This window comes from Penicillium arizonense (assembly GCF_001773325.1).
Source record: "Penicillium arizonense strain CBS 141311 chromosome Unknown PENARI_contig010, whole genome shotgun sequence".
In the NCBI taxonomy this organism is placed as follows: Eukaryota; Fungi; Ascomycota; class Eurotiomycetes; order Eurotiales; family Aspergillaceae; genus Penicillium; species Penicillium arizonense.
Window position 1 is genome coordinate 244,650 of NW_019173287.1, and position 25,980 is coordinate 270,629.

The 25,980-nt window shown below is 50.6% G+C and overlaps 9 protein-coding genes across 9 annotated transcripts; 5 read left to right on the top strand and 4 right to left on the bottom strand.

Moving 5' to 3' along the window:
• Window positions 1-652: 652 nt before the first annotated feature.
• Window positions 653-2,437, top strand: PENARI_c010G03739 (translation initiation factor eIF2B subunit gamma; the record flags this gene model as incomplete). Its single annotated transcript, XM_022632200.1, has 3 exons — window positions 653-744; window positions 805-887; window positions 936-2,437. The coding sequence occupies 3 exons, from the start codon at window positions 653-655 to the stop codon at window positions 2,435-2,437; spliced, it is 1,677 nt and encodes a 558-aa protein (XP_022487852.1).
• A 2,856-nt stretch (window positions 2,438-5,293) lies between these two features.
• On the top strand, window positions 5,294-7,628 carry PENARI_c010G10689 (uncharacterized protein; the record flags this gene model as incomplete). Its single annotated transcript, XM_022632401.1, has 5 exons — window positions 5,294-5,411; window positions 5,472-6,193; window positions 6,249-7,107; window positions 7,160-7,530; window positions 7,581-7,628. 5 exons carry the CDS (start codon window positions 5,294-5,296, stop codon window positions 7,626-7,628), a joined length of 2,118 nt encoding a protein of 705 aa, XP_022487878.1.
• Window positions 7,629-9,836: 2,208 nt separating this feature from the next.
• PENARI_c010G05498 (putative MFS transporter) lies at window positions 9,837-11,410 on the top strand (the record flags this gene model as incomplete). The annotated part of the gene is made up of 2 exons (XM_022632255.1): window positions 9,837-11,187; window positions 11,244-11,410. The coding sequence occupies 2 exons, from the start codon at window positions 9,837-9,839 to the stop codon at window positions 11,408-11,410; spliced, it is 1,518 nt and encodes a 505-aa protein (XP_022487946.1).
• Window positions 11,411-11,706: 296 nt separating this feature from the next.
• On the bottom strand, window positions 11,707-14,991 carry PENARI_c010G02136 (glycoside hydrolase family 35 protein; the record flags this gene model as incomplete). The annotated part of the gene is made up of 5 exons (XM_022632151.1): window positions 11,707-12,502; window positions 12,559-12,718; window positions 12,781-13,074; window positions 13,127-14,120; window positions 14,191-14,991. 5 exons carry the CDS (start codon window positions 14,989-14,991, stop codon window positions 11,707-11,709), a joined length of 3,045 nt encoding a protein of 1,014 aa, XP_022487968.1.
• A 685-nt stretch (window positions 14,992-15,676) lies between these two features.
• On the bottom strand, window positions 15,677-17,364 carry PENARI_c010G09041 (elongation of very long chain fatty acids protein; the record flags this gene model as incomplete). Its single annotated transcript, XM_022632351.1, has 2 exons — window positions 15,677-16,519; window positions 16,576-17,364. 2 exons carry the CDS (start codon window positions 17,362-17,364, stop codon window positions 15,677-15,679), a joined length of 1,632 nt encoding a protein of 543 aa, XP_022488027.1.
• A 929-nt stretch (window positions 17,365-18,293) lies between these two features.
• Window positions 18,294-19,887, bottom strand: PENARI_c010G10184 (uncharacterized protein; the record flags this gene model as incomplete). Its single annotated transcript, XM_022632388.1, has 2 exons — window positions 18,294-19,736; window positions 19,786-19,887. The coding sequence occupies 2 exons, from the start codon at window positions 19,885-19,887 to the stop codon at window positions 18,294-18,296; spliced, it is 1,545 nt and encodes a 514-aa protein (XP_022487984.1).
• Window positions 19,888-20,563: 676 nt separating this feature from the next.
• Window positions 20,564-21,431, bottom strand: PENARI_c010G04864 (uncharacterized protein; the record flags this gene model as incomplete). Its single annotated transcript, XM_022632233.1, has 2 exons — window positions 20,564-20,705; window positions 20,749-21,431. The coding sequence occupies 2 exons, from the start codon at window positions 21,429-21,431 to the stop codon at window positions 20,564-20,566; spliced, it is 825 nt and encodes a 274-aa protein (XP_022487712.1).
• Window positions 21,432-21,843: 412 nt separating this feature from the next.
• Window positions 21,844-22,023, top strand: PENARI_c010G12381 (uncharacterized protein; the record flags this gene model as incomplete). The annotated part of the gene is made up of 2 exons (XM_022632455.1): window positions 21,844-21,852; window positions 21,907-22,023. 2 exons carry the CDS (start codon window positions 21,844-21,846, stop codon window positions 22,021-22,023), a joined length of 126 nt encoding a protein of 41 aa, XP_022487803.1.
• A 1,880-nt stretch (window positions 22,024-23,903) lies between these two features.
• On the top strand, window positions 23,904-25,052 carry PENARI_c010G10003 (uncharacterized protein; the record flags this gene model as incomplete). Its single annotated transcript, XM_022632382.1, has 1 exon — window positions 23,904-25,052. The coding sequence occupies one exon, from the start codon at window positions 23,904-23,906 to the stop codon at window positions 25,050-25,052; it is 1,149 nt and encodes a 382-aa protein (XP_022487910.1).
• Window positions 25,053-25,980: the final 928 nt, after the last annotated feature.

The window sequence follows — 25,980 nt, forward strand, 5'->3', positions numbered from 1 at the left end:
GGTAAAAGAAGAGGGTGGGGAAAGGGGATGGAAAGAGGAAGTGTCCCTGGCCCTCGGAGCCCAGAAACATGTGGCTGGTGAGCATAACCGCGGTGTTTACTCCTGTTTGTTCTGTTTGCGTCCCATAAATCTGGGGGCTGACCGGGGGCTGGGATTATGTAATCTCAGCTCTGGAGATGCCACTATACAGTATATGATAGAGGTACAAAGACCAATTGAGCATTCTACTATGTAGCTTTCTCTCGTCTTTACTATCCGGTATCATCAGACGGCTCTTCGGCGAATACTCGAGTTTGCCAGCCTACACAAGTCACCGCTTTCAGATTGCCCATACCGCCTACTTCAGACGTACTAGAACAGCCTCATTCTCACGGGTTAAATACCGCTGCAAAACCTGTTTTCCCTTGGGTTGAGCTATTTTGATGAACAGATAACAACCAGCAAGCTCAAGCTAGACACAAATATCTTACATTGAGTAAATACAGCTTTCCATCAAAGTAAATACTTCTTTGTCATGATAGTACCGGCAGAATCCAAAGGCGGGTCAACCGGGCAGATAATTTGTCCCACTGTGATTCACACATGAACACTTCTCATAGCTTTCCCTCATAACACCTCGAGACCGCGAGTGCATGGTCTGAACTTCAAAGCAATGCCTCTTCCAGTTCCCCATACCGGGTTTCAGGCCCTGGTCCTTTGCGGTCCGGGTGTCTCGCTCAACACGTTCACTTCAAATCCAGAGGAGTCAGTATCCCAAAGATTTTGCCTATATCGCGCAGCTCTCACTAACACACGGTGGTAAAGGTACCCAAAATGTCTTATCCCTGTTGCCAATCGGCCCATGATCTTCTACACTATCGACTTCTGCAAAAGGATGGGAATCACTGGTAAGTCCTTCAGTTGATCGCGGGGCGATGAAAGACTAACCTTAATAGATATCACATTGGTTACTCCTCCATCGTCTCTAGCACCTCTCCAGGCTGCACTGCGACAAAACCCGCACTTAACCTCGATCCCCTCGCCCTCGCCCTCAGTCATCGCCCCACGGGACCTAGACATGACAACAGGAACCGCAGAACTGCTCCGCCTCCCCGAGGTTCAAAACTGCATCAAGTCCGACTTCCTACTTCTTCCTTGTGATCTTATTTGCGAAATCCCCGGCGAGTCCTTGTTGGAGTCGTGGATGATCTTCCAGAGCGCTCTCGGCGGCAGCAGCACAGTTCGGGAGGGGCGCAATGCGCATGGCCCCGCGAGCTCGGGGCCTGGCGGCGAACAGGGTGGTCGCCGGGGTGGTCTAAGTGTCTTCTATCAGACGCAAGGCCGGGAAGAGAGCGTCAAGGGTGAGGCTACCGACTTTGTGGCTATCGCACCATTCGAGCAGGACGAGGCCCCCGCCGGACACACCACAGACCTTTCCAAGCTGGTCCTGTCTATGCCGATGTCGACACTGAAGGAAAAGATGGAACACGACAAAGGATTTCTTGTGCGCCATTCCCTCGTGGATAAGCACGCGCGGATTAAGATGTTGTCGAGCTACCGTGATGCCCACCTCTACGTCCTGCCCTACTGGGTCAAGGATTTCGCCCGCCTGAATGACAAGTTCCAGTCCGTCAGTGAGGATTTGGTTGGCTGGTGGGCCAAGGCCGAGTGGCAAGAAGGCCTCGGCAATAAACTAAAGATGAATGAGATTTTCCAGCGACAGGGCCATTCTCTACCCTCCGGTGAGGATGCAAGTCACGACGGCGAATCACTCGAGGAGGAAATCGATCTACAGAGCATGAGCACCACCAAGGCCACATCGGCCATCGCCGAGTCGGCACGCAGCGCCAAACCCCAATTCGCTTCTCGCGTCAAGGCTCCGAGCTCAGTATCCGAGAGCCTGAAGTCTGGCTCTTTGCCACCTATGCTTGCGTACGTCCAAAGAGGCTCAGCGCCTTTTATTAGGCGTGTCGATTCGTCAGCTATGCTCCTATCCACTTCTCTTCGTCTTGCAAAGCTGGAGTCTACCGAGGAAGTTGGTCGTTCCGCCGCCTCTGCTTTCGCCCACAACCAGAAGGTGTCCTACCCAGCCGGTGTAGCCCAGCGCTGCACCGTCACAAAGAGCGATTGCCTTCTCGACATGAACGTCACGATCGAAGAGAAGTGCGTAGTCAAAGAGAGTGTGATCGGAGCAAACTCCCACATCTCCAGCGGTGCCCGGTTGACCCGCTGCGTCGTGATGGATGGAGTCGTCGTTGGACCCAGGGCAGTTCTCACAGGGTGCATCATTGGCCGACGAGCCAAGATCGGCAGTGAATGTGTGTTGAAGGACTGCGAGGTCCAGGATGGAAATGTTGTTCCTGATGAGACAGACGCTAAGAACGAAAAATTCATGGTCTTCGAGGGTCTTGACGATGACATGGATGAGGATTTCGAGGATGACCAGGATGAGCTATGATTACTGACTACAGTAGATGTCTCCTAGTGGCTTCCTTGTGCCTTCTTTGTTTTGGTCTTTCGATACGTGTTCATGACAAGGAAAAAAGAATAGAATCATTTATACCCCTGTGTCTGTCTGCCATTGTGACCGGTGTAGCCTTTAGGTTGTGTTTTGTAGTACCTTCACCGATACATAGGTAGGGCCATTGCCAATTGGTGTGTGATACGAATAATTCGCATACTTTGATGGTCAGTACTTCGTATCAGAGTTTTAAGTTTCGTATCCACCAGGACCTTTTTGTGAGGGCTGAATAAAATTCTGGCCAGTATGCCCAGATATGACCCCCAATGGTTACCTAAGCGCCTGACTGTGCACTCTACCCTATATACCTTAGCAGCTTGGCATTTATCAAATAATACCAGTTCGCATTTGAACTACATGTAGCTGTAGAAATCGATCATGAAGAGCTAGTGGGGAGCTGTTTCAAACGGGAACGAGAAAGATATATCCACCGCGGCTCAAGTGTATCAGATAAATCCGATCCAGGAATTTTGCATCTCAAACCCGAAACTAGGCCAAAACAGTTTCTGAACCAAACTCATTACGTTCATGGTAGCAAAGGAAAGAGATGTGCCTAAAAAGCCTGTTGAAACTTAGCTGACTACCTGGGTATGATCGCACAAGCGAAGACGAGGCTCCACAATGGCTTCCCCAGAGAAAATGTACGTTCTAAAATTTAGTGTGTCTGTGCCCATGCTACTTATGCACAATTGCCTGTGAAAATTCCAAGCTTCGTACTTTTGACCATGTAAGTATTAACTGTCAAGCCGGGAGCAAGGTCCGCACGAATAAGCCAACAGAACAGAGACGGCAAGAATCAGATCAAACCATACACATGTACAAACCTCGGGATTTGGACGCGAATCCATAAAAGGCAGTCAAAACCGTCGCAACCAGTGGATTGACAGGATCAGCGCACATTCAAGAGCTCCACGTGTGGGAACGCAAGCCGCCAACTTCTCCGCAATTCCAACTTTTCTTTTTCTTTCTTTACGGACCTCCTAGGAAGCCCCTGGATTAGCCACATAGCACCGTGCACACGCCCAGGAAAAAAAGGGGAGGAAATTTGGAAACGTTAATATGTAATATGCGCACAGGCACGAATACTGGCACTGGGGTAAATGAAAGCACACGCTAAGAATGGGCATGCTTGATACGCGATGATTTGCTTCGCCCATATGCATTATGCAATCTAACAGGCGCGCTAAGTCAATCCCGGACAAGTCGATATTAAGTAGCTCCGTGGTTTCCGTAGGTCGGGATATGGTGTGATATTCAAGAAATGGAAATACATTTAGTAAACACGTAACAACCTGCCGTGATCAGCAAATTTGGATAGTTCCTTAATTGGATATGGATGCGAGATATAACTGTTATATGTGAAGCACAGCCTGCTGAACGGGTTTGGCGTATGTCGATCACGCGGGAACTCTGTGGATCGACTTGGAGTGAGGGGACGTGGAGATAGATAAGAATACTACGTACAGTACAGTGCATACAGTGCCGTGCATGCTACACCTACAGTAGGGTGCGCAGGTGTAGATAGAAAGTACGAGGATCCCTCGGATGGCGCCGATAAGGCCCTGTGACCTGCACGAACTCACGTCAAGGGAAAAGGTAGCGAGTCGTCATTGTACATATGATAACGCTAGAAAGGGGAGTAAGCTCAGGTCCGAGAACATCCATACATATCCCGTAGGTCAGATATCATCCTACAGTAGTATATATCTCAGCCTCATCGGTGCAACATGGTTGGTCGGGATAGTTATTTGTCTCAGATGCATAGATTGACTCAACCGTGGTTCAGGTCGTGCCCTAGTTCCAAGGTTCATCTCGGATCTCCAGATGTTCGATGTACGAGTACTCTGTAGATAAAGTTATATGTATATATACTGTATTCACATCTATATTCCCTCGGGTATACGTAGATGTGGACATAGACGTGGAAAGCGAGTTGCACTTGCGCAAATCGCGCGATGCAGTGTTAGCCCGATCGGAATCTTCTAACTCACGTTCTTTGACAGATATCAAGCGTGCACGGAGTATGTGCATGTGTGCACAGTATACTGTGCAGTACACTGTGTAGTGCACAACCTGACTTAAGAGACTTATGTCTAAGAATAACTTACACTATGGAGTACGTTAAGGGGATAGCCCGTATATCTGATTGGCACGTAAATTCGGCCCCTGAGCTCAAAGAGCAGGAGATGGAAATAAGACAGTGGTAAATACACTTGTAGTAAATACTACAGTAGTAAGTAGTAATAATATAATAATGTCGGATATCAACAGTACTAAACAAGTGTCATGCATCTCTGTTTTGCCCGTAATCCCCGATCCCCCTAATCTTCAACCTCAGACCCCTCCTATTTTCCTCTTTCCCCCTTCCCCCTTCTCTCCAAAACACATTCCTCTCCGAGGGCTCCCTTTTTCCCTTCTCTTCTTGTACATGGCTGTCTTCTAGAGACATCTCCTGGCCTGTGTCCTTACTTTCGTTTCTTCCTCGCCTGGTTTCGAGTTTCCTTCTGCATCTCTCGCATCGAGCGTCCTTTTTTTAATCGTTGTACCACTATAGTTTATGTCCACGTTACTTAGAACAGGTATGCCCCTTGGCTGACGCGGTCTCCGGCATCCCTTTTCCCTTTGAACTCCACCTGTCAACTCGTTTTTTCAAATCTGACAGCTCTCTTGGTGACAGCATCCTGTTTCTTCGGATCCCCCCTTTGACGCGAACACTCTTCCTCGGGTCTTTTCCTGTCTTCCCGATCACGCCTCCCGGACGTGGCTTCTTGACATACTGGTGGAGAAAACAATATGGCCGCGTTGGTTCAAACGATCCCGCAAAGTAGTACGGTACCTGTGCTCCAGACGCGTCCTTCCTCGTCTTCCGGCACTTTCAGCGCCCCCCAAAACCAGGCCTCGCACATTCAGAGTATGTCTTGGACTTCATTCAATGGCAATTCTGGGAACTATCGATCAGGACATCCGGTAGTGGCTCCTTACGCCTACAATCCGAACCTGAGTCAATCTTCCCAAAACCGCCAGTCGTGGTCTCCTCATCTCCGCCCAGAACACCGCACCTTTTCCGCCCCTACCGCTCCCCAACTTCCCGGGAATCCGGCATACGCTGCCACCCCCCGAAACCCCCATACTGCAGCTGGTTCTGTATCGAATTCTTCTTCCTCCAATTCTTCCTTCCGTTCCCATGTTTCCAAGGACGATAGTGCACTTCCCTCGAGGCAACCGAGGAGCGATCAGCCGCTCCGCCCCCTATCTACCGCCAACCTTCCTCCTCCTTCCGTTATGAACATAAACTCCCCCAAGCCCTCTCCAAACCGTTATCGACGTGGCAATCAACGGGCGGAAGCCGCAGCATCGGCTGCAACCCCTGCTCCAGTTCCGACCGTGGTGGTCGATGATCACAGCACTCCAACAGTGCCTCGACCGAGCATGCACAATCGGGTTGCGAGTGTGGATGATTCGTCACATGCGGAGAGAGCACAACCTGAGCGTTATCGGCGCCGAAGCGTGGGCAACATAGACTCCTCCGCGTATCCCAATCTGCAACTGGATCTCCAATCTACTCCTGCATCCGGACCTGCATCAGGGCCCTACGATTTCATTGCTTTTGACACCAACCAACGGCCTGTGTCTTCACACTCTCACCGGGACAGCCTCGGTAGTAATCACTCGGCCCAGTCATCGACTTCTTCGGTAGGAATTCCCGCCCGCAGCGATATAAACGAACCGAACTAACGTTTTTGTATAGACACGTGAAGGCACCCCAGATTCCAGCTCCGCGACGAGCAAGACCGGAAAGTCCGATGATAAACGAACGATTAAGCCATCGCCCTTGTCACAACCTGTCTCTACCGAACCCGAAACCCCCAAAACAACTGCCCAACCCGACACACGCAAAACGCCGTCTCCACTTGATTCCCCAGCTGCAAAGCGTCTCAATGATTTGAAAAATGAATCGAAGCGCCCCGGGAAATCACGCCTGAGACGGGCCTTCTCCTTTGGTAGTGCCTCTGAGCTTCTCAAGAACTCTGCACAAACCAACGCTGCCAAGCGAGAAGCCATTGCGCTCGAGAAAGAACGTCGTGAAGCCTTGAAGGAGGAACTGGGACCCGAACAGGCCGCAATTGCCGAGCAACAGGAATTGAGTGGACTGGGTAACAGCATCTACTCCAACCAAGGCCATTTCTTCACTGGATCTACCGACAACCTCTCCGTCTCATCCACCGCCTCGTCTGCTTCCATGATGCTTCGCAAAATGGGCAAGGGAATGAAACGGTCAACTCGCTCATTGGTTGGCATGTTCCGACCGAAATCAGTCGCCAGTATCGGTTCCGTCGAGGGTCCGGCCGTTGAGACTCCACCCCCACAGATCACCGTGGTGAACGTTGAGGCGGAGAGAGAGAGCGTCGCTGTCAACCCAGACCCCCAGGAAATGCCCCGTGGGGGTACAGTCTTCCCCAGGGTGGAGGGTGCTTCTGAGGTCAGGCGGTCTACTTCGGTTCGGGAAAGAGCCGCATCCGAGAACTCCCAGTCGCGTAAGAGCATTGTGGGAGGAGACCGCGAGCGTGCGGAGATCCTGGCAGGAATTCGAAAGGGTATCCTGAAGAGTATGTGTTCCAACACTAAACACCTGAGTGATATACTGACATGTCTCAATAGAAACTCACTCTGACCTCGGTGTCTCGTCGCCTGCATATGCACTTAACGGTGGTGACTCACCGCACTCCAGTGCTCCCCCGACACCCGATGAGGCGGCGCGATCCCCAGCTCACCAGAACGACTCCGTCAAGATCGCTGGAGAGGATTACTTCCTTTCGAACGCAGGACGGTTCACGTCCTCCGAGGCCAAGAGTGCGCCTATCACCCCGCAAGCTGTTGCCGGTAGAAATATCGTCTTCAGCCCTCGCATTCAGTTCCACGAAACCTGGCCTAGCGGCGAGTACGACCGACGTGGAGAGATTGCGACCTGCAACCGTCTCACTCCCCTGCTTGCTCAGCAGATTCGGGAGGAGATCAACAACTTCAAAATGGTGAGTGCAGGCATTACTCATAGTGTAATCGCATACTAACAATCTCGCAGGAGATGGAAGTCCATGAGAATTCCAAGATCTACACACACTTCATTTAAGTTCTGGGCGGGACTTTCTTTGCATGGCTCGGTACTTGTCCATCAGCAAGCGGTTTCAGGGCAGTGATCGAGCTCACATTCTGTCCATAGACATGCATCAATTCCGGCGACTGGTGTTTGATGATTTCTTCCTTGCAAACATGAGATATGGCATCTGAACGGGCCTTAATTGATTTCAAGGATCCATACACTCCAGCGATTTGACCATAACATTCGTGCTTCCGGCGGCAAAAGCGCCAAACAAAACAAAAGAGCGGTGCGGCTTTCTTGAAATCTTAATGGTCTCTACTGCATGTACCAGCACTTAAACAATCAGGACTGTTCATTTCGAGCTCCGTGTCTTGGTTGATCTTGATCTAATGAAAGTTCTTGCCGTCTAATCGGTCTGGCAGTCCTCTTTCCCCTCTGTTACCTTTTCTGTTTCTTTTCATTCCTCTCTTTCCTGCATCGTGCATCTGAATCATTGTCATTGAATATTGGGAGCGTGGGTACTGGGCAGTTCTTTCCCTTTTTTTCGTTTTTCATCCTCTCTCTATCTTCTCTTGTCTTCTAGCACATCGTTTCTCCTGTCATGGTCATGCCTGGGCCCTTTCATATCTACCCTTCGAGCTCTACTTTGAAATACACATCTGAGCCTTTCTTGCATTTCGTTTGCATCGTTCTGTATCTTTCGTTTGTTTCGTAATTGTGGTTAATAGGCGGATGTGTCGGTACTGAATCAATGGATCTTGTTGTTCTTCATCAGCCTAGCTGTACTGTATAGTTCGAGTTGAGACGTAATGTAGATACTCCTATACGGTTGGCAAACGACCTCCATCCCATAACAATACCCTCAGCAACGAAGTTTGACACATAACCCCCAGCCAGAATGCAAATATAAATACAAGCAGAAATAAGTAATGCCGCATTCTAATTTAATCCTCTACTGATCTCAATTACAATATCATCGGCAAGAACATCCCGAGACATCGGAGCGAGATGGTATGAAGAAAGCCCGAAAGGAATGAGGTATCGGGAAACCGAAATATCGGTAAAACATCGGGAGTAGGATCTGTCATTCATGCCATTGACTGACGTGATCGACAGGTTGATTCTTGTTTGATAGGTGTACTTGAATACTTCTATTAGAATGCGTGGGGGTTGTTGGGTTCGGGTGGAATACTATACGGGTTGATATTGGGATGGATATATATTTATCTGGCATTCTGGCGTTGGGTAGAGATTATAGGTCTTTTGTTGAGCTGTCTTTGATATAGCTAGATGGGGATATGTCAGTATCTGAATGTCTACACAAACCCCCTTTTTCACGCATACCTCTTCCGAAACATGTTGGCAAACTACCGGCAATGAGAAAGGTATGACAAATGCAAATGTACGTACTGAGATCCTAAAGCATGTTTTCAATCTCAGTCTGGAGACAGTTCTGTTACCCATCGGTCTATACTTCCTCCAAATAAACATGATTGCCACCATGCCAACATTCCTAACCTAAACAAAACCAATCATCTCCATCGCCTTGAACTTCCAGAAAGAAAAACGCCTGATGAGAAAATAGTTGTCAGCAGGGCCCAGGAACCCCCACGCTGGCTGAAATGCTACCTATTTCAGGTCAAGCCTCAAAACCAAACGCTTCGATACCAAGACAAGCGGTGACCCCCACGCGGGGCGATCTTGCCTTCATCAACGCAAGTGTACAATTCTCTCTACACTGAAATCGGGACATGTCTGGGGTCTGCATTTCCCCAGTCTTTGCACCCCGCTCTATCCCGGGGTATCATGGCCACCATTGGCCACCATTGGCCCTGTCGTGCATGACCCCATCCCCAACGGACTAGCTCGTCTGTCCGCGGAGCGAATCGAGCCCGGTCTGGGGTACTATTTGGACCGAGGGTTGCAATGCTATGGCCGGGATCAGACTTGACCAACCCCAATCCCTCCCAAGCTCGGGGGTTTTGCCCTCGGGCCATTGGCCTTGCGCGCCACATGTCCTGATATTTTCGGAGTATAGTAGTCTGAGCGTGCAGGTCACCCCGAGCTGCTGCCGAGATTGTGTTTGTCTTGCGGCTTTTCCTTCCATTCTTATACCCCTTGCTTTCTCTGGTATCTGACTATCTTCTCGGTCCATACTTTCGAGTGAGCTCGGTGGTTCAATACTTATATCCTTCTCTTCCGCCATCTTTATGCTCTTTGGAGCATCATTGGTACAAGATGTCTCCCAGAAATTCAGACATCGAAGTCGGCGATATCGACAAAGCAAACATCAACAATGTCGAAGCCATCGCCAATGCCGACAAGCCAAACGCCCAGAAAGAAGCCCCGGCGTCGGTGGCCACTCTCACGCCTGAAGAACGCACCAAGGCAGAGAAAGCCCTCGTCCGCAAGATTGACATCCGCCTCTTACCTATGATCATCCTCATGTACATCCTCAACTACCTCGACCGAAACAACATCGCCTCAGCCCGCCTAGCAGGCCTCGAAGAAGACCTAGGACTAGTGGGAAACCAATTCGCAACCTGCGTCAGCATCCTCTTTGTCGGATACCTGCTAATGCAGATCCCCTCCAACCTAATGCTAAACAAATTCGGCAAACCAGCCCTCTACCTACCCGCCGCAATGGTGCTCTGGGGAATAATCTCAACAGCCACAGCAGCAGCCTCAAGCTACGCGGGCCTCGTGGTAATCCGATTCTTCCTCGGTTTCGTCGAAGCAGCCTACTTCCCAGGCTGTCTCTACTTCTTAAGTGCCTGGTACACCCGCAAAGAACTAGGATTCCGCACAGCAGCCCTATACTCCGGTTCCCTGCTCTCAGGTGCATTCTCTGGCCTGATAGCAGCAGGAATAACGAGAAACATGGACAACGTGCTCGGCCTGCGCGCCTGGCGCTGGCTCTTCATAATTGAAGGCGCAATCACAATCGTCGTCGCCATCGCCGCCGTCTTCGTCCTCCCAAATTTCCCACGCACAACAAGCTGGCTCTCGGAAGAAGAAAAAGAACTCGCCGTCTGGCGCTTGGAAGAAGATATCGGCGAAGACGACTGGGTCGATAGCGAACAACAAACCTTCCTCCACGGCGCCAAACTCGCCTTCGCAGATATCAAAACCTGGGTCTTGATGCTGATGATCCTGTGCATCGTATCCTCAGCCTCAGTAACAAACTTCTTCCCGACTGTCGTCCAGACACTAAATTACGGAAAAATCGAGACCCTCCTCCTCACAGCCCCGCCATACTGTCTCGCTGTCTTCTGTGCGTTCGGTAACGCCTGGCATGCGGATCGGACAGGCGAGCGCTATTTCCATGTTACATTGCCTCTATACCTCTCCGTCGTGGCATTCATCATCGCAGCTACAACGACCGGTACGGCGCCGCGCTATGTTGCGATGATGCTTATGGTTCCTTCGTTCTATTCCGGTTATGTTGTTGCTCTGGGTTGGATTTCGAATACTTTGCCTCGTCCAGCGGCGAAACGTGCTGCCGCGCTCGCTGCTATTAACTGCGTTAGTAATGCTAGCAGTATTTATGCTAGCTATATGTATCCCAATAGTGATAAGCCGCGTTTTGGTAGGTGTTGCTATTTGGATTGTTTTGGATGATTGCTTTGCTAACTTATATTCCAGTGCCTGCTATGTCTGTTAATTGTGCGACGGCTTTTATTGCGATTGTTGCCGCTACCGTTTTGCGGTTCATGTTGGTTCGCCTTAATAACAAGCTTGATCGTGGCGAGGAGGTTGAGGGGGCTGTCCCTGGTGTGGGAAGCCGTCGTGGGTTCCGATTCTTGGTATAAGGTGGATTTCTTACTCTAGTCTACGGAAAATTTAGTCTCTAGCAACGAGGGGAAGGCTATGCGGTGTTTTGTTATACAATGCCCAGAATACGCAGGATTAGAGTATCTAGATAGAATGGAACTATTCCCTTATTCGACTTGGGCGAGGATAATCCTCTTCTGTTAGTCTTCACAAGTTATGAGTCGCACTACTTATACAATAGAAAGATGCTGTATGCATATTATACTAATATATTATTCAACTATGAGAGATAATTCACGCTCATTACATCATTTTTAACCACACCATCTACAAATCAAGCATACTTAACCCTCCCCTTATCCCACCTAGGCCTCAACCCCCCAGTCTCAAAAGAAGCAACATCCAACGAACTCTCCGCCAAATAATCAACCCGCCACTCAACACCAATACTAGCGCCCTCGTCACTCTGCGCCCAAACCGCAATCGCAATAGTATTCTCCCCGTTATAATCCAAAATGCCCACAGGAACAGGGTAAACAACCTGATTTCCAATGAAGGGGTTATAACGACCATACTGATACCCATTAACAAACAACTGAGCACGGTAGGCATTCGTCGTTCCAGCTGGCGTGGAGAGAACGAATGAAATAGAGATATCGTGTTCAGAGGGGAGTGAGAGGTCGATTGTCGTTCGGAAGAAGCGGACTGTTGCGCCTTCGAAGGACAGGATGCTCTTTCCCTTGCTGTTACTCTTGCTGGAAGAGGTGGTTTTCCAAGCTGAATCATCGAATCCGGGTAAATGCCATCCGACCCGTTCGCCGTAGAGACCGTCTTCGTTCCAGACGCCGCGAACCGGGTCGAGGTTTGATTCGCCGCCGGCTGTACCGGCCAGACGCCAGTGCGTGAAGCCGGATGTGGAGTTGAGGAGGCTGGCGTCGAAGATACCGCGCGGATTGAGGGCCCCTGTTGTTTCATCGTGGCCTGTGTCATCGTGGACGATGAGGAGGACGTTGGGGGTTGTTGTGCTTAGGGTTGCGTTGGCGAAGGAGAGGGTTAGGTTTGCTTGGGCGGTGTTGGCGTCACCGAGGTAGGAGCCCAAAAAGGCACCGTTTAGCCAGGCGGACCAGCCGCTGTTGAGATGTTAGTGGGTTTTTATATTGGCCTTTAGGAGGGAGATGGAACTTACAAGGCGGATCCTCCTTGCACGTTGATGAATGCTCCTGTTGCTGTTCCGTTGAAGTATCCGCGCCAGAGACGGACACCATTGTGGAAACCGTATTGGTCTGCGTATAGAACAGGCAAGTATGTCGGGGTTCGAGGGTTCAATGTGGTCATGTGGTTGGCATCTGTGAGTTATTAGTTATGAAGGATTTGGCCTGCGACTTTCGCGTTGAAAAGAGTAACTTACCAACCCAAGCGACACCAGAATCATCATAATCAGCGAACCGTTCAGGCAGACTGTCATTTGCTTTCCACGAGGAGAAAGCGGGCAACTTGATAGACTTTGGTGCATCGAGCGAGGCCTTGAGACTTCCGTATTCAGTAGACTTAGCCTTAATAGACTTTCCGTTCCAAGTAATGGACTTGACAGCCTTCGGCGCAAACACTTCCAGCGTAGTCGCATTAACAATGTCACCAGTGATAGCAAGCTTGGAACCAGTCAACTTGGCTCCACGAACAAGGTAAGGACCTTGAACAAGAACTATACCAGAGATCAGCATTCGAGCATCACAATTGACATGCCAAATACATACCAGCCTCCGTCTCCGGGACAAACGGATCATCAGTTAGAGCAGGAGCCCAGAACTCATAAGCAGACGACCGATCAAGTACGACAACTCGAACACCGTCGATATCCAAAATAGTTGATCCCTTGCCCTGCGTGAGCGCAGCGGTCAAGCCACCATTCTCCTTGTAGAACTGGACACTCGAGCAACCCTGGCACTTTTTAACCGATCCGCTCTTTGCGCCCTTGATAGAGAACTCAGCCGACTCGCCGGTAGGAACCCAAAGCACAAGAGTAGGTGTCTTATCGAAAACAGCATATGTCAAGACCTCAGCGGTAGAGTAAAGCAGCTTCTTCGGTCCGAATGTGAAATCCGTAACGATAATCTTCGACTGATGCCCATTCAAACGGAGAGCGCTAGCATGTTTCGGGATAGTCAACAACCCAGCCGAAGTATTAACCTTCAAATGGAAAGCCTCATTCGTCGAGATGGAAGTATTAGTATGGAAGGTAGCATAGAAACCTGCATTCGTCTCAGGATTCCTCAGCTCAAAAGCCTTAACAGCAGCATTATCCGTGTACTGCGTCCCATTCCCAACAAGATCAGTCATAGTTAGATCGCGCGCAGAGCGCGTGAACAGAGCCAGCAGTTTGGTCTCATGGTACTTCGAGCCAATAGAGCGGTCCTCGGAGATAGGAGCGGAGTAGTCGTAACTGCTGGCAGTGACAGGCGCAGCAATGGCTCCCCAGTTCGTTCCTCCGAAGAGCATGTACAGACTCATGGCTGTGACGCGTTGGCCGATGTTCCAGCGGTAGAAGAGGTTGGCGAAGTCGTCGCCGATATCTTCTGGACAGCCGCCTTCAGGTCCGCCCCAGGGGTTGTAGGAGCCGCCTTGGAATTCGGGCATGAAGCCTGGCATGTTGGGTTGGGATTCTTCGAAGTAGCTGTAGTAGTCCATTACTTGGAAGGGGACGTAGGCGCCGTTGGTGGAGGTGCATTGGCTGAGATCGCAGGTCCAGCACTGTAGAGCGTTAGTTGACTATCCATTCTCTTTCTTTCTTTCCGGTAGCTGGCACGATACATGGACATACCGAAGGATAAGAATCAACACCTGCAACATCAACGTTCCCACCCTCATTCGACCAGTCACTTCCCCACGAGTGAGAATTCATATTGGGATCATTGGCCGTGAGAGGCACAGTAATGCCATTAGCACGGGCATTGGCCTCCAACAACTCCATATAATGAATAGCGGTTTCATTGGGCACACGCAGAGAAGCACTACTTTCCCACTGATTCCCATACTCATTCTCGATCTGATAAACAATGGAGTTATGCCCATCAGTAACCTGGTAGCGGCTAGTGATCTGAGACATCTCAGTGAAATACGGCGTCCACGCCTTTGTATAGCGAGTATCATTATTGCGCAGGGTCCCGTATTCGCCGGTAGTCAACCACAACGGGAAACCGCCAGCACTGGCTTCGGCGTTGACATAGGGACCTGGCCGGACGATGATGTAGAGACCGAGTTCCTTGGCGAGGTCGAAGATGGGAGTGATATCGTGAGCGCCGGTTGTGAAATCGATGGTTGCGTTGTTTGGAGCATGGTAGGCCCAGCTGGAGTAGAAGGCGAAGGCTGTGAAGCCTGCTGCTTTGATCTTTTCCAGGATGTCGCGCCATAGATCTGGGACTGGGATGCGCCAGTAGTGGAATTCGCCGGAGAAGATGAAGATGCGTTGACTGTTGACTTGGAAACTATAGTGGTCCCATTGGACGACTGTGTTTAGTCCGTCATCTTGCAGGGGCCATTGGGTGACGGCTTGATCGTTTGCTTGAATTGAGGTGCCAAGGCAGGCCAGGAGGAGAAGCAGGCAATTGAGTATGCGTGCCATGGTTGACAATGCACCGCTGGATTGCGATGGCGAGTGGAATTGAGGCGACCATGCTGGCTTAATTTATACTCCGGGATTTGGAAAGGGAGATTTCGCCTCAGGTCGAGGGGTATATGCACAAACAGCCACTCGATTTTAGAGTCAAGATGGCTTCTCCTCTTGTGCTGCATTTGTCGAATTTCCGGTGTTAATTCCGGGGTTTTTCCTCCATTCAGATTGCGCGAATTCGAAGCGGCTAACTGCTCCTGGTGGATCAATGTGGAGGTTGGGGTAATTTGGTGGGAATCACTTTTGGTCTTTCGCTATAATATACAACCCAGATCCTTTGCTAATAAAAAAATTACAATATGTCCAAACAACAAAGACAGAGCACGCTGGAAAAACAATCAATTCCTCCAAAAAGCCGTTGGCGAGTCTAACAGCCCGGAGATGAGCTAGTCCCGGGAGAAGACATTGCCCCGTATATTGCCTAGACACTAACCAGTTTCCGGGCGTGCCATTGGCAAAATACAACGCAGCGAGATCCATACACCTGCCGGAAAACGCTGAACGGCGTGCCGAAAGCACAAGCAAGCGATGGAATCATAGTCCCACCACGCTGGGCATCAGATCGTGAATATTTTTTTAAAACCCCAAAACTCCAAAGTTATGTGGCAAGGAAAAGCAATGCTTTGCCGAAAAGCATTTAAGCATCGTTACCAAGAACGCCGAAGGGGTTCTCACCCTTGGTCTCGGGGACACTGGGAGCAGATGACTTCTCAGACTTCTGCTTCTTAGCCCCCTTCTTGGCGGGGACGGTGGCAAACCCCTCTTCAGACTCTGATCGGCTAGAAGAAGCCGAGGAAGACTTGGCCTTGGTCGCAGCAGCGGAGCGCGTGCGGACTGGCGAGTCCGCGGTGACGGTCTTCTCCACGATCTTCTGGACTTGGGCCTTGATGACCTCGTCGTCGGTGGTGACTTCACTGTTCTCGCCCTCAATGGCGGCCCTGCGGATTTCACGACTGAGGCTCTTCAGTGCGTCCATTCCGGCCTTCTCGGCGGCTTCCATATGCGTGGGCTGCTTCACACCAGGGTCCTTGCGGTTCAGGTAGGAGCGAACAAAGAAGCGCGCGAAGAGGTATGTCAGGGGGAGAAGGTAGGAGACATTGAGCCAGATCGCGAAAGCCTGGCCGGTAGTGTCCATGCAGGTCACCATCTCGTGGGAGTATCCAGACTCCTGGATGGGTGCGGTGCCAGTGGTGCCCACGTTCTCAGCGAGACCTTCGGCACCAGCAGCACGGAAGGCCAGCTTCTTGAGCCAGGGAACCATGCCAGCCTCAACGGGGGAAGCGGCGGCGGAGGCGGCTGCTTGAGTCAACTGGCTTAGGGCAGGGCTGCCAGAGGGGTAGGGGATAGTGTAGTGGACGAAGAGGTAGGCAGCAGCCATGTTAGTTCCGAAAACGAACTGGGTGATCTGCATAGTGGTCAAGCTGCGCTTGATGGGGTTGGGGACGCGAATGCGCAGGGCCGTAATGGTATAGTAGGTGTACTAGAGAAAAGTCAGTATACAATCTTACCACTAGAATCGACAATTGCCCGACTTACCATCATCGCGTGAATGGCCGAGTTGACCAGGCAGAAGATCCAGATCGGAGGTGCCATATAACGGATACCGGCCCACATGCACATCATCGCGCCGGCGTGGTGATAGGTCTGCAGGGTGGAGCTCTTCTTGCCCTTGGCCAGAATGATCACCGTATCAACAACCTCGTAAAACTTGGACAGGTAGAAGAGCCAGCCGAAGTAAGCAAGACCCTGGTTCCACAGGCGACCAATATCAGTAGAGTCGGGTATGCCGTTGGTCAAGTGGTAAGCCGGGTTGGGGATAGACCACTCGTTGGTGATAGGGCTGTAGGTAGCGGCATTGCCGTAACCGCGGGGACCATTGATCTTGCAGAGTGAGTCTACAACACCGACCAGGCCGTGGGGATCATCGCTGTCGGGGAAGGAGCTTCTGAAGGCCTGGAGCATGCCTGCGAAGGTCCATGCGGAGTATACGGCCAGGAAGACATTGTGTAGGATAACGAACAGCTTGAACAAGCGGGTGTTGCTGAACGCATAGGGCTTGTACCCGCGGCTCTTGTTGATGCGATTGACCAGAACCACGGTCAGGGCATAAACGGTGGCGATTGTGATTGGTACCCGGACGTCCAAAACTTGATTGTAGAGGTCATTGGGGATGTTGAAGGGTTGCTTCCACGTCGGCGCATCGACGTGAGGCGCGGGGATTGTCACTGGGAGCTCGTTGGGAGGAAAGTTGAGGAGGGAGGCAGGAGGGAGGCCGATGCGAACAGTGGCCTGGCCCATCTCGGTGGGGACGTTGAAGTCGTACATGGTGCCCTCTCCGGAGCTTTTCGCGCGTATAGAAATTCAGAAGAAGGAGGAGAGCTGCACAGAGATATAAGAAAGAGAAAAAAAAAGCCAGGAAGCAGAAGACCAAAAGACCAAAGAAAGCGTTCCCAAGGATCCACCAGCCAAACTGCCATGTTTAAATTCTCAACAAGGCAAGCTGCGGCCGATCCCGGTGGAGCCCCGAGTTTGTTGGGATTTTGGTGAGCCGAGGTCTCAGTCGTAGAGTAGATGTCATCGTACGTCAACAATGTGTCGTGTAGCATTTATGTGATCCTGGAAGCCTGGAAGTCCGGAAACCTGGAATCTCGTGTCTCATATCTCGGCTCTCGTCTCTCTGACTGTGGCGTGTCTGGTGAATAATCTCGTCTCTCCACATTCCCCAGATCCACGCGACTCAACCAACATCTGAATCAGGCATTGCCATGGTCAACCACACCGATGATTCAAGGGATGTAGAATAAACCATCTGTGCAATGCAAAGAGCCACCAATCCCAGATGTTCCGTACCTCCAGATGATCGGAATAGACAGTTGCACAACAAGAATTTGCCCACCAGCAGGTGCAGGTGGGGAGAGTTGCTGACTCATCTCGTGCGGGCCACGGGACTATACAGCCCTGCAGTACAGTAGTGTATGTAGATACACTTGGAGAGGCGGTCTCAGAAGCCAATGCAACTGCATACGCCGGTCAGGATCATGTTGTTGGGATTGCCTTGGCCATTCCCCAACAGCTTGATCAATATGAGATCGGAGGCGCGGATCATCACATGTAGCCTCGGTCATACTTCCAAGATAGGGCTGCGTGAACTACGAACGTGAGAGCCTAGGGTATGTCTGACAAATTCGTCTTTGCATGATATCTCCTATCTAAGATTTGGGTGCTAACTATTTACAGCTAAAAGTACAAACTCCTCAGCGGGGCTTGGTGCCATGAGGAATGGGAGGAGGCGCCGGAGATGACGGGGAGTCCACGGCTGGCGCACGAATTTCCGCCCGCTTCGGTGGAGGCGGGGGAGGGGCCTTCTTGCGCTGGGCCTGACTTTGAATATCCGGATCTGTAGGCGATGGCGCAGGGGAAGGCGACTGGGCCATAGAGTGGGAAGGCGGTCGAGGGACACGCCTATTAGCATTGGCATCGAACTTGCGATCCTCGACAAATGTGTTGAACCGCGAAGTGACCCCCCCCCACTTCTCTTTACCCATGTCGATCTTGTCTGCGTGGCGTTCACGGAAACTCTGCACAGAAGAGGTACCCCGCGCGGGCTCTGCCGGCTCCAGGTTCATGCTCTGATCCGTCGAGGCCCGGGCCGACGGGGGAGGTGCGGAAGAGCCACCAAAACGGGAACTGAGACTCGACGCGGCACCGCTCATCTTCTGCTTGCCAGCGTTGATGGAGTCGGCGTGACGTTCACGGAAATCGCCGTACTTCTGCTTGCCAGCGTCGAACTTGTCGGCATGGCGTTCCCGGAAATCACCGTACTTCTGCTTGCCCGAGTCGATGGTATCAGCATGGCGCTCACGGAAATCGCCCACTTTCTGTTTCCCTGAATCGATACTGTCAGCATGCTGCTCGCGGAAGTTACTATACTTCTGCTTGCCAGCATCAATCTTGTCTGCATGGCGATCGCGGAAATTCTGAACCGAAGAGCTACCACTTGCAGGTGACTCTGGATTCGTCGATGCCCGAGGCGGCGGGGCAGGCCCGGGAGAACCCGAGTTCGTTCTCATCTGGGAGAACCTCGATTGCAGCTCATTGACAGGCGTTTGAGATTGCTGAGCACCCTGCCCTCCAATTCCAAACCCGGGAACTGAAACGCCAGCGTTTGCGAGGCGGGATGTAGCATCTTGGTTGATGTAATCATGTGAAAGCGGCTGCTGTGTGGGGGAATAGGCTGGGGGTGGGTCGGAGCTCTGGGACGCGGGGGAACCGTTGCGAGCGGGAAGTCGGGGTGGTGGCTTTGGGGGTGCCTTCGGCTTCGAGGCTGAACTCGTAGTCGAGCCGGCGGGTGAGTCCATTCGCCGCACGGGCGGTGGAGGGAGATTGTCCGTAGAGAGGCCGGTGGTGTTGACGCGGTATGGAACTGGAGGAGGTGCGGGCTTCTGGGCCTCTTCCTCCTCTTCTTGGGCTAGCTGCTGTTGGTGGGCATTCTGGGCGTTAATCTGATCCTGGGACAACGGAACTCCAATTCCCCGACGATCGGGTGTAGTCTGGTTCGGCACTGCAGCAGCGCCGTGGTAATTGATATGCTTTGGGGGTGGTCCGAATGACGAGGGGTCTTTCAGAGAGGACAGAGGTTGAGAGACATGTTCAGAGGTATCCGAGTCGGGGTCTCTGCCCTTTCCCATCCATCCAGCCTAGCAAACGTCAATAGCCGAGAAGTGAGCAAAAGAGGGGTTGGCTTACCACTTGGTTAATTCCCTTGAAATCACCGCGCCAGCTCTCTTTGCCTCCTTCCTTGCCTTTTGGATGCCAGCCATCCTTCATAACATTGCGAAAGCCACTCATTGTGCTGCAGAGTGTGGGGGTGACAGTCTCCAAGCGGCCGCGCAGCTGTGACGATATATCCCCACTCGGTCACGTGGTGCCCCAATTAGGCAAGATATTCGGATGGAAAGAGATGGAAGAAGGCGATCTAATCTTATTTGCAACTGAGCAGCTAGAAAATCTCAGTACAGAGTGCTCCGTATAGCAGTTGCAAAGAAGGCAGTGGGGAAAGCTGTCATCCCTACAATCTTTGGAATCTGATTGGATATATCTTCAACACTATTGTATACTAAGCTCAAAACTAGAAATGCTCCACATTTTCAGGCCACAGTTTGTCTGCTCAGAGTGCGTATTGTCTTCTGCTCGAATGCAGTCGAACAATTATCACTATCTGAATCAATATTAAACAAAGATAGCTACGTACGACACCGTTTTTGACGTCCAGTTTACAGGGTCGTTTCCGATCCACGTGATGCAATACAACCCTCACTAGGCTCTTCCGGAGTACAAAGGAGCAAGGCTACTCTCCTTGCACTCACAGTTGCTTGGTAAATAGTCCATATATTACACAGTATGTCTAGTTTGGTAGACTGACAAGAGAGTTGTATGAGTGTATTGACTAACTTTTGTTGTTGCTTTTTTCATACAGAACGAATCGAACTCTGGACAAGATACGGGGACAACAGATAGCCGCCTTCTAAGAAGAGTACAGCTTCTTCTCGTGGCTGTGCAAGCCATGCACATTGCTCCCGGTCTGCGCACTAGCACTTCTCATCTCAAAGCGAACCGATCCCTTGTTCACGTCATCACGCAAGGCATCAACGTTCTGGACGCCGATCCTGGAGAGAATGCTGCACACCAGCGACAAGATAAGGGACGTACTTAGTGATACAGCCATGATCGATAACAGAGCCCGCAGAACCCTGTGCAACCTTAACCTTATCATTCTCGGAGAAGTAACGCGAAGCACCGGCGTTCTTGCCGCCGGCACTGTTGCTCTTGTCCTCCATGACCGCAATACTACCCATACTACGGAAAGCCTTAACCAGCTGACCTTCACTGCTCACAAAGTATTCACCAGGAGACTCTGTGGTACCAGCGAGCAGACTTCCCATCATCACAGCCGAGTCGCCTAAGGCAAGTCCTTTCACAATATGGCCCAGGTTCTGGACACCGCCATCCGCAATAGTAGGAACGCCAAATCGGGCAGCAAAGACAGACACACTGCGAACAGCTGCAGCCTGAGGACGTCCAACGGCCATAACCTCCTGCGTGATGCAAGCGGAATCACTGCCCATACCGATGCGCAGACCATCTGCACCCGCAGCAATCAAGGCTCCATGGCTGTCCGAGTCGAGAAGGGTATCGACGTGGAGGCCGTCTCCAGAAGGATACTCTTTGAGCACCTCCCAGAGTCTTGGTGTAATCGTGGACTTCAACCATATTGCTGGTAATAAACTTAAAAGAATGGTAAGCAGGGGATGGAAATGGGGATAGTTCCCAAAGAAAGGCAGAGGGTGCAGGGAACGGAGGTCCTTTTGAACAGGCACTGGGGGGTGGCACATCAGGCGAAGAGCCTACTATTTGATGATCTACGCCCCACAACAATTCGCTTTTTCTCTTGTTTGGTCTGTTATTTGCTAAATATATTGTTTTACTACTGTTACATGCGCATAGCACGCTAGCAGGGGTTGGAAAAGAGACCAATCAAATTAGAACGACTGGATAATCGCTTCTCGTTTCTCGTTTCTCGTTTATAGATCGTCGGTGTGGGCCTCGACGCGACACTTGACTTACTATACCAAGACGGTGAGAGAAAGACCTTGGCACAAGCCTTGATAGACACGACACCAATTGTCCTATACGCGCCATTAACTTCTAGTCTTCTGTAGGGTCCTACTCCTATCGTTCTGCTATTCAGTTTGTACGCCAGGCAAACGCTGGGTCTGGACAGGGATCAAAATCTCTCTGCCCGCCATGGCCAAAGTACAGCCCCTAACCCCCCGGTCTCGAGAATCGACGTTACTGACCTGAATCAAGATTTTACGAGGCAATACATGTATCGAGTTCTACTCCTTTACTCGCAAGTGCAGTGGAGGATTCAGGCTGGACCTGCAATCCTTCGGCCCCGCAGAACCGAAGATTTGCATGCGCTAAACAGATCAGCGAAGCCTAGACTTGGGGGCCAATTTCGGCTTGAACTGAATGACCAGGCAACGCTCTCTGATGGCGGTGATTCGTTCTAAATGGCGAAGCATACTAAAAAGGTAGACGGCGCACTTGTATTGATCATTGAGAAGGTTACATGCCTCGCCAAGAGAGGGGTTCCAATCCGTGAATAGAGTCTGGGTCAGATACGTATATTTTCCTTGACGATGGACTAGCAGCTGTCCCCGGACTGGGCTTCGTAGTACTCAACGCAGTCAGGGACGGTTCCGCTTCCTGTTGGATCGGGGCCTCCCCCGGATGTGGTTGATGTAGTAGATGTTGTCCATGTCGTGTGGATGTTGCTGTTATCGTGGTCTTGGTACAGTAGTCACGGGCGAAGAGGATAAGACTGAGATTTGATGGTTGTTAGGCATATCGGGTTGATGTTCGGGCCCACGGGTTGAATAAGATGTACCGACCTGATACGCCGACGCAGTCATAATTTGATAACCGCGGGCTCGAGCAGGTTGATCCTGTAGCAAGGTTCATTTGATAGAATTGTTTCTTGGTAATGCCGAACTTGCTAACAATATTAGCGCAGTCATCATTCTCAACGACTCAGTACCAGTTGTTACCTGAGCGAGGAACATGGTTAGCAAGGCTTGACTTCGCCCTAATATAGGGGCACATAATCAAATCATACAATCTCTCAGAGGAAACTCACGAGATAACGCCCTGCCTTCAACGCCATCAATATCCCCGTAGTCTGGTGGAGGCTATTAATAAGGGTCGGAGGTAGAGTTATATTCATTAACAAAGGGCGTCCACCAAGGAGCCGCATTTGCGAATTTCTTTACGGAGATCTTCCGGCGTGGGCTGTGTAAGAGCAGCGATCTGAAAGCCTATGTTAACTCTGAGGTACTAGTGCTAAGGACCCATCACTCTCAGAATGGGCTTAGTTGAGGGATAGTCGGAAAATCACATCTATGCCCATTGTTATGTAGGATGCTCCCTGAAATAGGTGAAGATTTTGATAATTTTGTCTGAGAATAGAAGGAAGAATCTCGAGTACAACTCCGATTCAACAAAGCCCGTGAATGAAGGGTAGGCTATGGCGGGGTTGTGATAATGGCCCAGGATTATCTAAGAGAGCATGACCTTTTCATGAAACAGAATTATATATTGGCTTTTTGTACATTCGTATACCCGTCAGCATCAAAGCAGTCACAATCCAATAATAACATCAACTTCGTATGCCTTACATGTACTTTGCGCTCCAACTGGCCGCTAAACGCAAAACAGTTAGGGCTAACGCCGATCCTACGTGGCCCCATGTTAGCGCGCGAACGTCATAAAAATAGCATTTGCACCTGAGCCTCATGGAACAGAATCATTGCTTCAGTGTGCTCGAGGATGCAAGTGTTCATTCATAGATATTTCAAATTTTCTTCTGTAGAGCGATATATCGGACATTACACCCAAAAAGTCTCGAGTATGCGTTTTCTATTGACGCCGACCGCGGCGCCTCGTAGCGCTTCTTTGTTGGATCCCAGTTTGCTTGAGGGCAGTGCTTCCTGTAAAACCCCGCCTTGGGGCCTTGGGGACTGTACGTGGGCTGTGGATGACTCTGTGACGATTTACAGTCTACATTTTCCCCCATACATGATCTCGCACTCGTAATCTTTTGCATCTGATTTGTAAATCATTTCCTTGACGGCTTCAAAGAACGGCTGGCATTGTTCAAAGTGGTAGTGAATGGGATAATTCCAGTGCTGCTCGCTTTCGTCTTCTTTCTGGTGGTTCTTTGTCCGATTCGCCTTCGAGCCCTCACATAAAACCACTGTGCCCGGGAAATCACGCTGCCTAACTTGCTATACTATCTATCAACTATGGTGGGATCCTTCCCCATATTTTTTGAGCCTGGGATGGAAGACTTATTCAAGCAGGAGGACTCCGCCAGACAATATGTGAGTTCTTTGGCGGACTTAGCGGGCACTCCATCAGTTGGTCAAACTGCCGACATAGCCGCAGCATCGGAGACTGCGACAATGGAGAACGCATTACCTAACAGTGTCCCGTTGGCAAGCTCGCAGCCTTTTTCTCCTGACGAGCCTGTAACTGCACTTCCAGCCGGCGTGACCTCAACCACGGAGACCAACACGGAGACTAGTACTCCAGCAGAGCCTACAAATACATCATGGGAAACATCAACTTCAACTACATCTCAGCCAACGACTTCAACGACTTCAACAACTTCATCTTTGATCTCTATCGCACCTTCTACATCGACATTATCAACCACCGCCGTGTTCTCCACCACGGCTTCTTCAGCATCCGAACAAACAACCGAACAGACAAAATCAAACTCAGTAACAACCGAGCCTGGCTCCTACTCAGGTGGCACCTCAACAAAAACGAAAATCGCAATCGCAGTCCCGGTATCAATAATAGGCATAGCCTTAATAATAGCATTGATAATATTCCTCACCCGACGCAGCCGTCGTGAAAAAGAACGCCACAACATGCCATCCACTTACGACATGGCAACAAGCCAAACAACAGCCGTCTCAACCCAAGAGCTAGTAGTCTCGCCCACATATGCAGCGCTATTCCCGGGGCCACGAACACCAACAGCAGCAGTCCCTCTATCCAGAATGCCAGTGCTCAATGTTCCGCCTTCTAATATAGGTGGACAAAGTCGTGATCCAAGTCCTAGTCCCAGCTCTACGCGCCGTATGTCAGTATCTCAGGGGCCGGGACCAAATGACTCGAATACGGAGATTGGGCTTGCCGTTGCTGTTCCATTGGATCACAGGAGGAGTGCTACAGAGCAGGAACTAAGGTCGCCGTCACGGGGAACGGTACGGTTGGCAAGAATGCCATTCGATACTTCTTATGACCCGGAAGACGACGCTGTCTCTGAAGCCTCAGATTCGGATGGGAGGAGGCGGGACAGAGAATTTGATGAGATTTCAGATGTGTCGTCCTTTGGTGCATTTTCACCGACCTGGGATGGGGGAAGGAGACAGTATCGATGATCATTGGGGACGGTTTCGGGGTTTAGTTGATAGGATGACCATAACGAGGCGTTGAGAGCAGGGAGATTGCATGTAGTTTTTTTTTAGCCTGGTATTAAATCATATTACAGCTGGTTATACTAGGATTTCGCTCCGACCAGTACTTGCTGTATAGTTGAACGCTCAAACATATTACCTCCTTCGTGCTAGAGTGGCCCTATTCTTGAACGATATGATTTAGCTCTCCGGATATACCCTCTTCATCTTCCCCGACGTATCTCCATCGACCGGTAACTAAGGGTTGTCAAGTATAAGGCCGCAATTAGTTGGTTTCAACTAACCAGGCGTTTCTAGGCACCGTATGGGCAGGCTTCAATTTCTAAATATGCCCGGGTATAGCTCATACACGTTGGAATGTTAATATGTCCAAACATTCGAGCAAGCCTAGTACTGCCTACAATGCTAATTACCATACCTTATAAAACCACTTTCCATCCACCGGTCCCTTTTCAACCAAAAAATGAGGGTTTCAAGAGTGAAATGCTAACGACAAATTTACGGCTAGTAATTGACTTGGCTAATCAAGGGTGATACATAATGTAATTATGGATCACATGGCTGTATATAGCCCACTTAGTACTTTTTTCTCAGTCAAATGCCCCCATTCTATCATGCATCTAGGGCCAAAAACACTAAAAGTATGATGGGACTGACGAGCCGGGATTGAACTGGCGCCCTTACGAAGTCTAATGGTAACCTCCAGTCGTACGTTTTCTCCAAGCTGAGCTATCGCCCCATTGAATGAATTCCGTTTTAGTGATATGCAATATAGACCTGATCAGGAGTTTATTGCGCGCCAAGATGTCGATCAAAGCAATCAGTAGTGTCCATTGCATACGGGCAAGTCTTGAACCCACAACTAAAACAATGGTGTTCTGGAAAGGGTAGA